General features: G+C 59.1%; 1 protein-coding gene across 1 annotated transcript; it reads right to left on the bottom strand.

Annotated features, from left to right (window-relative positions):
• Nucleotides 1-3: 3 nt before the first annotated feature.
• Nucleotides 4-10,870, bottom strand: GDF6 (growth differentiation factor 6). Its single transcript, XM_041412870.1, has 2 exons — nucleotides 10,452-10,870; nucleotides 4-866 (listed from the first exon to the last, which is right to left on the bottom strand). The coding sequence occupies exons 1-2, from the start codon at nucleotides 10,786-10,788 to the stop codon at nucleotides 4-6; spliced, it is 1,200 nt and encodes a 399-aa protein (XP_041268804.1). The 5' UTR covers nucleotides 10,789-10,870.
• Between the last annotated feature and the right edge of the window lie 86 nt (nucleotides 10,871-10,956).

The raw sequence follows: 10,956 nt of genomic DNA on the forward strand, positions 1-10,956 counted from the left end.
CCGCTACCTGCAGCCGCAGGACTCCACCACCATGTCCTCGTACTGCTTGTACACCACGTTGTTGCCCGCGTCGATGTAGAGGATGCTGATGGGGGTCAGTTTGGTGGGGACGCAGCAGCTGGGCGGCGTGGAGCCGGGGTCCATGGAGTTCATGAGGGTCTGGATGATGGCGTGGTTTGTGGGCTCCAGGTGGGAGCGCAGCGGGAAGTCGCAGACGCCCTCGCAGTGGTGGGCCTCGTATTCTAGCGGGGCGATGATCCAGTCGTCCCAGCCCAGCTCCTTGAAGTTGACGTGCAGCGGCTTCTTGCTGCAGCGCAGCCGGGACTTCTTGCCGTGCCGCTTGCCGTGCCGGCTGGCGAAGGCGGTGCGGCGCTGGCGCCGGGCCGGCGGGCGGCGGGCAGCGGGCGGCGGGGGTGCGCCCAGCTCGGCGCGCAGCTCCCCGAGGAGGCTCCGCCGCCGGGCGCGGGTGAAGACCACCAGCAGCGCCCGCTCCTGCGGCGGCCGCGGCCGGCGCGCGAAGCCCAGGCCCCGCAGGTCGAGCCAGCGCCGCGGCCCGCGGTCCGCCGAGGCCCGCAGCTCCAGGCACAGCCGCTTCCAGGGCCGCTGCTCCCGCAGGCCCTGCCGCACGTCGAACACCTCCCAGCCGGCGGACGAGGCCGCCCGCGGGTCCAGGGCGCGGGAGTCCAGCGGTCGCGGCGAGAGGCAGGCGGAGAGCTGCACGTGCAGCGGGGCGGCGGGCGGCGGGCGGCCCTGGGGGGCCCGGCGGAACAGCCGCAGCTCGGCCCCCACGAGCTCCTCCGTCTCCGAGAGGGTCGACACATCAAACACATACTGCTGCCGCCTCAAGGGAGCGGGCGAGAGATCGTCTGCGAGATAAAAATAATTACAGTCAGTTGCGCTCGGGGGGATCTGCCGAGAGGTCTCTGAGGCGGGAAAGGGAGGGAGCACTGCCGGCTTGCCCGGCCGGGCCGCTCCTGCCTGCCTCACCCCCCACCCCCAGCCCGACCGGGACCGGGGGAGGGTAGGGAGAGGAGAAAGAAGGAGAAGGGAATAATATGGAAAGGGAAGAATATGGGAAGGAAAGGAAATATGAAAGAACCCGCACCAGACAGGACACAGCTCTCCATCACTAGAGGCAGACCCTGCTCCACCACATCCTCTGCCTATCAGCCCCATATACACGTATCTGTGCTCCTCTGAGGAAAACCTGGACTTCTTTTTTGACACATCGGTGTACAAAGTGCAGCGCAGAAAGCAAACCAGATTCCCTTGAGCTGCTTTCCAATAAAATGTTTACAACCCAGCAAATACAAAAATTCCCAAAGCCCCTGTGTTTCCCCAGAAGCTAGTAAAGCTTGTGTAGATTTCTACAGTAAAAGTGTCACTGGAGCCTCTGTTCAGCAGCCCCTCGCCGCTTTTCCAAAATCAGCCCGCCCCAGGGGTAGAAACAGAGAAATATACACCCGCCTGTTATTTATCGATATCAAAGGTCACTGCGATTCCTAATCAGTATGTTTCACAACCTCGGCTCTACCTGACAGCTCTCTGGGAACCTCCTGCGGGGCAGGAGAGACAAGGGGATGATTTATGCAAAGCAAAAACCTTCAGACGCGCCACGGCGATGTAAAAAATCAATGCGGATTAACGTGCAGTTAATCAGCGCGGATTAGCACACTCGACAGACGCCCTGCGTCGCTGCGTGTTCCCCTAGACGTCAGCAGGGAGATGGAGCGTGGAGTGCAGCAGGGACAGCGGGAATTGCTGGGAAAAAGACCTGCCCCGCAGCCAGGCCACGGGATCCTCCTGCGGAGCCTGGCTGCCTGCCGAGCGCGTCCCCCTCGCCCCGCCGGGAGCCGCCGTGGGAGGCCCCGGCCCCGCCGCCCGCCCGGCCCCGCCGCGCACCCAGGCGGCATCTCCGGCTGCGGAGCTGGGCTCCCGCAGCGCCCCGCACACCTGCCCGGCTCCCGGAGCCAGCGGCCGGAGCACGGCCCCGGTCCCCGCCTCGCCCGGCACCGTGGCACGAGGAGTCAGCAAGGAGAGGGAGTTCCCGAGCCGGAGCTTCCCCGCCTCCCCGGGGCTGCGCGCCGGCGGGAGCGATGCGGAATCGGTCAGGCATCCCGGAAACTTTGAAACCAGGCCTTTCGCATCCCTGCCTCCGCCTCCGACTCCAGGCTTGTCTGTTTCTCGCCGTGGGGCTTCTCCTTCCCAGCGAGGAGCGAGAGGCAGCCTGGTTGTGCATCCCGCTCAGGGAGTGCGGAAGGAGAGTGAAAAAAACACGAGCAGAGCCCGAAAAATGTCGTCACAGTCCAGGTGACGACAACAGCTGCTTTATTGAGCTGTGAAAATAAAAGTGAAACCCGTCGGGAGCTGCCTAGAGGTGCTGGACAGTTTCATCAGCACTGCAAGTACAGACCAGGATTCGGTCCATGAGTCTCCTGTGGATTTTGGGGGAGCGTGGGGGTAGTTCTGCCCTTCGCAGGCGCGGGCTGTGGGCTGAGGTACACGTGGTTGCAGGAGGAGGGTCCAACAGCTCAGGGGTCTCTGGTATCATTGCCTCCTCCTTCAAGGGGGTCCTGGGAGCTTCAGAGAAAAGCAGATGAGCCTTCGGGTAAGATAGCGCAGGTCCTCCTCCTCCTTCTCCTCTTTCTCGTCGTCTTGGTGGTTTTTTCTGCATCCAACATCTGTCAGATACCCGGGCGTCCGACAGGGCGCAGAGCCATCTCCTGGCCCTGCCGAAATGCCTCAGACCTTCGTTCAAAGGCTCCAGCGACCACCGAGCGAACTAGATCAGCATCTTCCTCTGCGGCTATCCCCAGCATCGGGACGTGGGCAGAGCCGAGCCTGTGCACGGATTCCCTTTTAATCGCTCTCGTTGCTTAGGGGATGGAGAGGCGGGTGTCACGCTTCCTTTCAGAGAGAGATGCTCGCTCTCTTTGATACTCCCAGTCGCCATGGGGTGGGGGTGAGGAAAGTGCTGCCTCCAGGCCGCTGTCCCTCCGGAGCAGACAGCCCCACATACACTCCTCGTCCTGTTCTTGACCAGCACCAAAGTCCTGGCGTCCCCCATATTTCTGCCGGGGTGCAGGAGCAAGGCAGCACTGCCCAGCAGCCACAGCTTTCAGGGAAAGGGCAGCCCTTTCCCGAGGGATGAGGGGACACGAAGGTGACAGCGCCTCTCCCCTTCCCGAGGAACTGTCACGCAGGTGGCCTGTCGCAGCGCAGGAAATAATCCCATTCGGGGGTAACATCCATGCATGCAGCTTAGACGGGAGGGAAGCAGCGAGAGGCTGAATTGCCCGCACTTCCCCGCTGCTCAAAATGGGCTCTAAAGGGTCTGCAGACCCTCGTCACCCGGCGGTGCGGGAGGAAACCAGCTCCGGCACTGTGGCTGCCAAAAGGCTTGCTCAGGGATGCTCCCCAAGCAGCATCTTTTGAGACTCCAGTTTGGTGAGGGTTTGGGGCGTTGCATGGCAGGTCGGAGTTGCTCGGTGGCATGGCACGCTGGCGACACGGCCGCTTGGCAGAGAAATGTGCCCCCGCTCAAGCGGATCTCTGAGACGGGTTTCAGCAGCACCGAAAGTGTGCTGGAAAAGTCCCACTGGCTCAGGCAGCTGCCGGCTCCCGTGCCTCTCTCGGGAGGGCAGGGAAAGGGGCAGGGCTGCCGGTTGTTTCAAATAAGCAGCTTTGAATCCGATCAGATAAACGCTATTTATTCACTCTTGTAACCTAATAATTCCAGATGAATACATAATCCTAAACCAGTACTGGCTCGCTCCCAGCGCAGTCGAGAGGGTGGGAAAAGCAGCGGAGGGCGGGGAGGGAAAGCGGGACCTCCGGAACCTCCACAAAACGGGAAGAGACGGGTCTAGGTTGGGGACCCTTTGTTCCCAGCGAAGCTGCTGCCTTCCCAGCACACAAAGAGCGGCAGCAGAGACGGCGTGGGGACACCCTGACTGTCCCTCTCTCTCCCCGTGAGCAGGGCACAACGGATAGGGGCTTGTCCCCTTCAGTTTTCCTTTAAATCCAAGGAGCGACTGGGGTAAAACCCGGGGTTTCTAACAGCCAGCTGGAAATCTGCCTTTTTCTCAGGCTAGCTGAAGCTGTCCTTACAGATATTCCCGTTACCGAAATACTTGGTGCGAACAGCAAAGTCATCCCAGCTGGGCTGGGGAAAGCCACATTGCAGAAAATGCACAGGGGAGGTGTGTTTGTATTTGTAGCGCTAATGTAAATGAATGTTAGCTCCGCAGTAAGTATTTGTTCTATTTCAACTCTCCGCAGTTTATTCTTTTTTTTTTCGGGCGAAAATAAATATTAGGAGCGGGAAGGAGGGACAGAAGGAGGAAGTAGGTCTATCTGAAATTTAAGAATATGCCAGTGGCGGATGGGAGAGAGCAGCCCTACTCCGCTGTGCCCCCCGCGAGGCGCTCGGGCAGCGGCGTGCCCGGTGCTCCCGCGGCCGGGCCGGGCCGGGGGCTGCCCCGGGCCCCCGCCCGCCTTCGCCCACGCTTTCCTTCGCCGTGCGGTGGCTGCGGTTTCTGCATCTCCGAAGCTGAACGAATGACCGGGTTGGGACTTTTCCCTCAATTCCCTGTGTGAAGCCTCTCCCGTTTCCCGGGTCGCTTTCTCGCCGCAGTCTGGGCTTTGAGGAGAGACGGGGGTTAACGAAGGCTACACAAAGTTTCCCTTTTCATGGCAGATCAGGTACTGGGCTCCCAGCCAATTCATCAGGGTTCAGATCTTAACTTTACATCACTGCAAATTATACCCAAACCACATTCAAAAAGAATTTTCCCATTCCCAAATTCTCTTTCAAGCCATATTTAAACTCGCAAACCAAAAGCACATTTTCAGTTTAAAGACACTTTGCAGACACTCGCACAACAATAATCTGGAAATTAAAACATATATTGTCCCTAATTGCGAAGGTCTGCCCACACGTTGTCTGCGGAGTCGCAAAGCTGACAGGTATTTCTTTCGGAGCATTACCCAAGCTGTGTGAAACAACGGGCTGACTCTCCATGTGTGGTATTTCTCCGGGTTTCAATTCCACATCTCCCAGCGCCTGCCTCGCCGCGGTTTTTTATTACACCAAGTGATTAGATTTAAATGCATCGTTCGCTTTGCTATCGAGTAACCGAGAAAGACCACACCTTCCTCGGACGGATTCCCAATGCTGCCAAAAAACACTAACTAGTTGTTGGAGGGCTGTTTCTTTTTTCTTTATTTTTTTTTCTTCCTCCTCGGAGCGGGGAGGCACCTGGCTGTGATGTACCTTTGATCACCGCTGTACCGTACCTGCTCCGGAAAGGCTGCCTGCCCGTGCCCGCTCTCCCGCTCGCCGCCGTCTCCCCGCTTGCCACAAGCGACTCCCGGCCCTCGGGCATAGAGGGATCGCTGCAACACCCGAGGGACACGTCCCGCAAGGCTCCGGGCCCTCGGCTGCCGGCATCGTCCCAGGAGATGCGCCGAGGCGGACGGGAGCTTCCTTGCGGGGTTTCTACCTGCTGTAACAGACCTTAACCCAGTATCTTTCCCTTTCCCCATTTGCGGTGCTTACGCTACCCGAAACACTTCGACGGAGGAGAAATAATTGCTGCGTAATTATTCGTGTTGAGAAAATCGACCTGAATATTCCCAGCGCTTGGAGCTAAGAAATGAAGCGAAAATATTACTGAGCGATAAATGTGGAAGCGTTAAGATACAGCAACAGAACATACAGATCTGGCCATAACTAGCAAAGATTGAAACATCCCCTTTCGCTCATAAATCAGACTTCAGGCACGAGAGGATGCCTACCCTCAGTTTCAGCCTGCCCCGAAATCCCAAGGAATGGAGGGTTTTCCCTCCTTTCGGAAAAAAGGATCGTCGACCGTTTTGGGTTTTTTTCCTACTATGAAGGAAGGAGGTAAATGAGGAGGGCGAGGCGCCCCACTGCCGTGCCCAGCACCGAGTGGCCCTGGCCTGCGCCGGATTTTCTCCCCGCGGGCCACTCGGCTGCCGGTTGGGGCCAGCCCAGCTGCGGCACAGCATCTCCCCGCGGGCGGCGGAAACTCCATAGCTCCGAGGCGGAGACCTCGGACCTCCGTCACCCACGTTCCCGCCCCCCAAAAAAAAAAAAAAAAAAAAAAGCAAACAAACTAAAAAATTTGCAACCTCTTAGCAAGCCACGCAGGAGGGTTTCTGGATTAAAAAGAAAAAAAAATAATAACGAAAAAAATCAGGATCAGGTCCGAAATGAGCCACCGGAATAGGTGATAGGCGTTAATTACTCGTCCTGTTAGCAGAGCGGCTCCGCGGCCGGGCACCGCCCCGCCGAGCTGCCTGATCTGCGGAGCGCCCGGCGCCGCTTCCCCGGACCGCCCTCCCGTGCGCGAGCCCCCACGCCTTCTCCAGGGACAACAAACAAACGAAAGATAAACTAAAAAATACCCCCCCCCGCCGACGGCCCCATTTTCACTGGGAAGCGGCGAGAGGCACAGCCGCAGCCGCCGAGGGGACGCTGCGCTGCGCTCCGCCTGCGCCCCGGCCCCGCGCTCCGCTCCCTCCCGCAGCTCCCGCGGCGCGGGGAGCCAAACACCAACCCCGAAACACCTCCCGGCACCGGCACCGGCAGCGCGGAGCCCCCGCCGCGCCCCGCCCGCCCCCGCGACACCGGCTCCGCGCGCGCGGAGGCCCCGCCGGGCCGGGCCGGGCCGGGCCGCTCGCTCCTCTCCCGGGTGCACGGCGGGGATGAGGAGCGGCAGCTCGCTGCTGCGCTTCGGCCGTCTGGTCTGCATTAGTGTTTTTATAAGGGGCTCAAACAAATCGAATACAAGGTCACCAAATAATTAACAGTTGTGAATTCCCTCCTTTCCCATTAAAATACTTCCCTGTTTATATTTCATTTTCCTTCTGCCAACGACAACATTGCTTGGGCAAAGGCGCTGCACAGATTACACTACATTGCAGCTTTCGGTCCACCCAGAAACCCGCTGTTTTGCATAAATATGTTGTACTAGATGAACTCCAAGTGAGATTCACACTCTTTTCTTCTGCCACATGCACAGCCGGGCCATTTTCAGTTTCTGCACACGGGATCCCCCTTTCTTCCTAGCCGTCTATTCATCGCCCTCACAACCCTCATGGCAAGAGCAAAATAACGATATTCGGATCCCTGCCCATCTGAATCAGCTGCCTCCCAACTGGAACGCGAAACTACATAAAGAAAACGGGGAGGGAAAAAGGAGACGATCTTGACCTATTTCGATGTCCCCGTCCCTTAGGCGCGGACCGCAGCATTTCGTATGCGGGAGCCCTGCCTTGGTGCCGGTGCTGTGGGCTCTGCAGACACAAAAGGGTGAGGCGAGGGGCACTCGGAGCAGCGGCCCTCATGGCAAACCCTTCCCACGGAGATCCTTTCAAAAATCGTGCTCCTTCGCACTCCAGCTATTTCTTTTTTGTTTTCGATTTGTTCCCAGTCATGCCGCTTTCTTGCTAGCTGTGGGATTGCTTGTTTATAACTCCCTTCTCCAGCTCTCTCCCGCTCTCTCCTTTTTTTTTTCTTTTTTTTTTTTTTTTTTTTTTTTCCCTTCCCCTGCCTGGTGGAGTCCTTGCAGCTCCTAATTGTCCTGCCTTACTGTGGAGCTCCAATGCTGGGGGTCCTGAGGCCAGTGAGAGCACCATCTGCGTTTTAATGAGTTACTTCATGTGCCAACAGTAATTTTCCTACATTCAGCTAGGTCCTGTCTGATCTTGCGACCGTAACAAGGGGGAGCGAGTGGGGGGCGGTAGGGGGTGGAGAAGAGGGAATCGCAAGCCCTTTCCCCTCTTTCTCCTCTCTTTTTCTACCGACGGGGGAGAAAATTATGTATGTATTAAGCAGTAGTGAGTCTTCACTTCCTCTCGCGCTACCCTGAAAACGATCTTATTAGCTTCAAGCGGGAAGGGAAGAAGCGAAGCAAAGGGAAGCGGCTGTCGGTGTCTGCACCGAAGCGCTCTGCCCCGCAGCCCCGGAGGGCGGTGGGACGGGCGGGCCCGGGACTGCTGCGGCCGGGAGCTGCTGCCGGTCAGAGCCGAGCGCCGAGCGGCCCCGCCGGACGCTCTCGGGACACGCAGGCACAGCCCGCCTCGTACGGGAAAGGGTATTTCTCGGCAGGACTGAAAGCTGCTTCGCGCTCCTCTGCGGACTCCTGTCCCCCCGAAATGCTGCCATGCACGATGGCGTGCGGCAGGTGGGACTGCCACCGTCATATCTCCCGTGGAGCTGCCGCTTAGGTAAAGAGCAGCCCATCTAATTGGGTCAATTTGGGCGGCTATACTGTCTGCAAATGAAGTGACAGAAAATCTGGCCCCCCTTCCCCGCTTTCCCTGAGCAAAGACTGTTCATCATCAGCACAACTCCAGCTCGCCAATTAACTGGGCTAGGAGCCCACGGGGAGGTGGGCAGTAAAATAGCTACCACTTCAGAGGAACGGAAGCTCTCTTGAAGTTTTTTGGTGATGTGCCATCGGCTGGTCCACTTCATTATGGGAGACTAGACAATATTTGATATGTTATGACATGAACACTCAATTAGATCACTGAGTTGAAATACTCCAATCAGTGGCTTGATGCTAAGCAACCCTCAGAAGGTCCAGCAGAAGGTCACAGCCTGTGACACATCAAATCAAAATCAATGGGGAAAAGTGAGGCTTTTGCTTAGTCAAACCAGGACTTCTGTTAGCAAATCACTTCCCCCGTAGTAGAATCTCACATGCAGCGAGATGAGCTAAATTTGTTAAATTAACTGTCTGTCTTCTGGTTATCAAGAATAAGATGATATCGAGCGCGGCTCCATTTCCTGCGGCTCGCAGAATTAGCACCCCGTTTCCTCTCCGTCAGGGGGAGCGGTCCAGCTCCTTTCTGACGGCAGAATTTTCAAAACCGTATTTCTAGAAAGCGGGTCCTCTTCCCCCCATCCCCGCTTTTAACAGCGACGAAGAAAACAACCCCCACAAGGCGAAGGCGGAGAGCAAAACCCCTTGTCCCCTTTCCCCTCGACAACGTCTGCGGGCTTCCGACCGCGAGGGGCACACACTGTGGGCGCTTCCACGCGTCCTCCCGAGCCCAGAGAGGCGCGATGGGCACAGAGCCGGCAGGCGCAGAGCTCCCTCCGCAGAAAGAACTCCCCCGAGCCCGGGGTGGCAATGGGGCAAGGGGCTGAGCCTTGGGCGCCGTGGGCGGGGAGAAGCCTCCGGCTCGGGGAGGCGGTGAAGGGGGTCAGTTTGGGTTCGGTTCGATTTGATCTGGGGCGATCGGCTTCTGCGGCTCCAGGGAGCCGTGTGATTTTTCCCGGCGCTGTATTTTGCCCTAAAACGGCTGGGACACGGCGGGAGGGCGGCGAGCTGCCCCGGCTCCCGGTGCTGCCAGCCACCGGCAGGTACACCAGTGCCCGAGGAGGCGCGGACGGAGGGAGGGTCTTCAGATGTGGGAGAAGGGGAGGAACGAAAGTGCAACCTTCATTAAGAACCTGTTAATTAGTCTGTTCTTAATGGCTCACAACCAGGGTAACGAAAAAAGGGAGGGGGAATGAAAGGGGCAGGGGGGCGTTTTTATGGAAGGGAAATTTTACTCTGGATCGACGAGAAATGCGCACCCGCGGCCCCGGGTACGAGCGATACGACCACGAGAGAAAAGCCCAGGAGGGCTCCGGCCGGGGCTGCAGGTCACGGAGGGGGCCCGGGAGCCCCGCGGCACCGATGCTTCCCGGGAAGCTCTGCCCCGCTGCCAATCCTGGCCCGGGGGAGCGTGAGGACCAACCCCGCACACATCTCAAAGGATGCGGCCCCGGAGCAGACGTCAAGTCCGGCCGCCCCTCGCTGAGTCCCGGTACCGGGCGGTACCTGGGCTGCACGCTGCCCCCCCGCAAGGGGAGCCACAGGGTCCCAGCCCCAGCGCTCTCGGAAGGGGCCGGGGCTCTTCCAGGTAACCCCGATAACGCGAACCGAGGCGAGAGCAGACTCAGGCAGAAGATGTTTGCCCTCGGTCAGTTTAAACTTTCTTTTCGCCGTGCAGCCGCATCGATAAGAGCCACCCTTTCTCCGGCGGGCGGAAAGAAACCAGAAGAGCGATATTTAATTTTTTTTTTTCAAGGTTGAATTTACACCCAAATTCCGCCTGCAAAGCTGGGGCGTGTTTTCCACCACCCCATGACGATTCGGGGAGGAACACTCGTGTTTCTCGCACGCAGCACTTCGGGCAGTCTCGAGTCGGGTTTAGTGCCGCGGGGCCGTTTGCTTTAAAATAAAACAACGCGACTCCCAATTTACCGAGACATCTGCACTTGCCTGCGATACCGGGGCGGGGAACAGCACCGGTGGCCGCTGCCCACCTCCCCAGCACCAGGCTCCGCGGGACGGCAGCCCCGTGCCGGGGAAGGGGCACCCGCAGCCCCGGGGGGACCGTGAGGGACGTGGGGGGGCAGAACTTACCTCGTCCCCTGTCTACAAAACTAGTGATGGTGTTGGCGGATTTGGACGACTGAAAAAAGCTGGCGTTGATGCCCAGTTTCTCCGCGATAGAGTAAGTCCTGAACAGAGACAGCATGTACTCGTGGGGTTCCGCCCGTGGGAGCGCCCGGTCCATGGCGTGTCCCCCTTGCCGCGGGCGGTTTTCCCGTGGGGACCGCGGCACTCTGCGGCTGCGACCACCTTTGGAGGAGGCGGCGAGCTCCGAGGAGGCAGGGAGGGAAGCCGGGAGGCAGCAAGGTAAATCCCAGAGGAGGCTGGCGAGCAAGGCGGCGGAGAGCAGGGCCCGGCGTGCATTCATAGCGAGAGGCGGCGGCGGTAGGGAGGAAGAGGAGGGCGGCCCGACGTGCGGCTCCGGCGGCCCACGGAGCGGCGCGGGGACTGCGCGGCGGCGTGGCGCGGAGCGGCGACTGCACCCGGGCGGGCTCGGCCCGCAGCCGCCCGCCCCGCCCCGTGGGTACCGCCCAGA

Source organism: Onychostruthus taczanowskii, unplaced genomic scaffold (assembly GCF_017590055.1).
Source record: "Onychostruthus taczanowskii isolate IOZ18803 unplaced genomic scaffold, ASM1759005v1 scaffold4, whole genome shotgun sequence".
In the NCBI taxonomy this organism is placed as follows: domain Eukaryota; kingdom Metazoa; phylum Chordata; class Aves; order Passeriformes; family Passeridae; genus Onychostruthus; species Onychostruthus taczanowskii.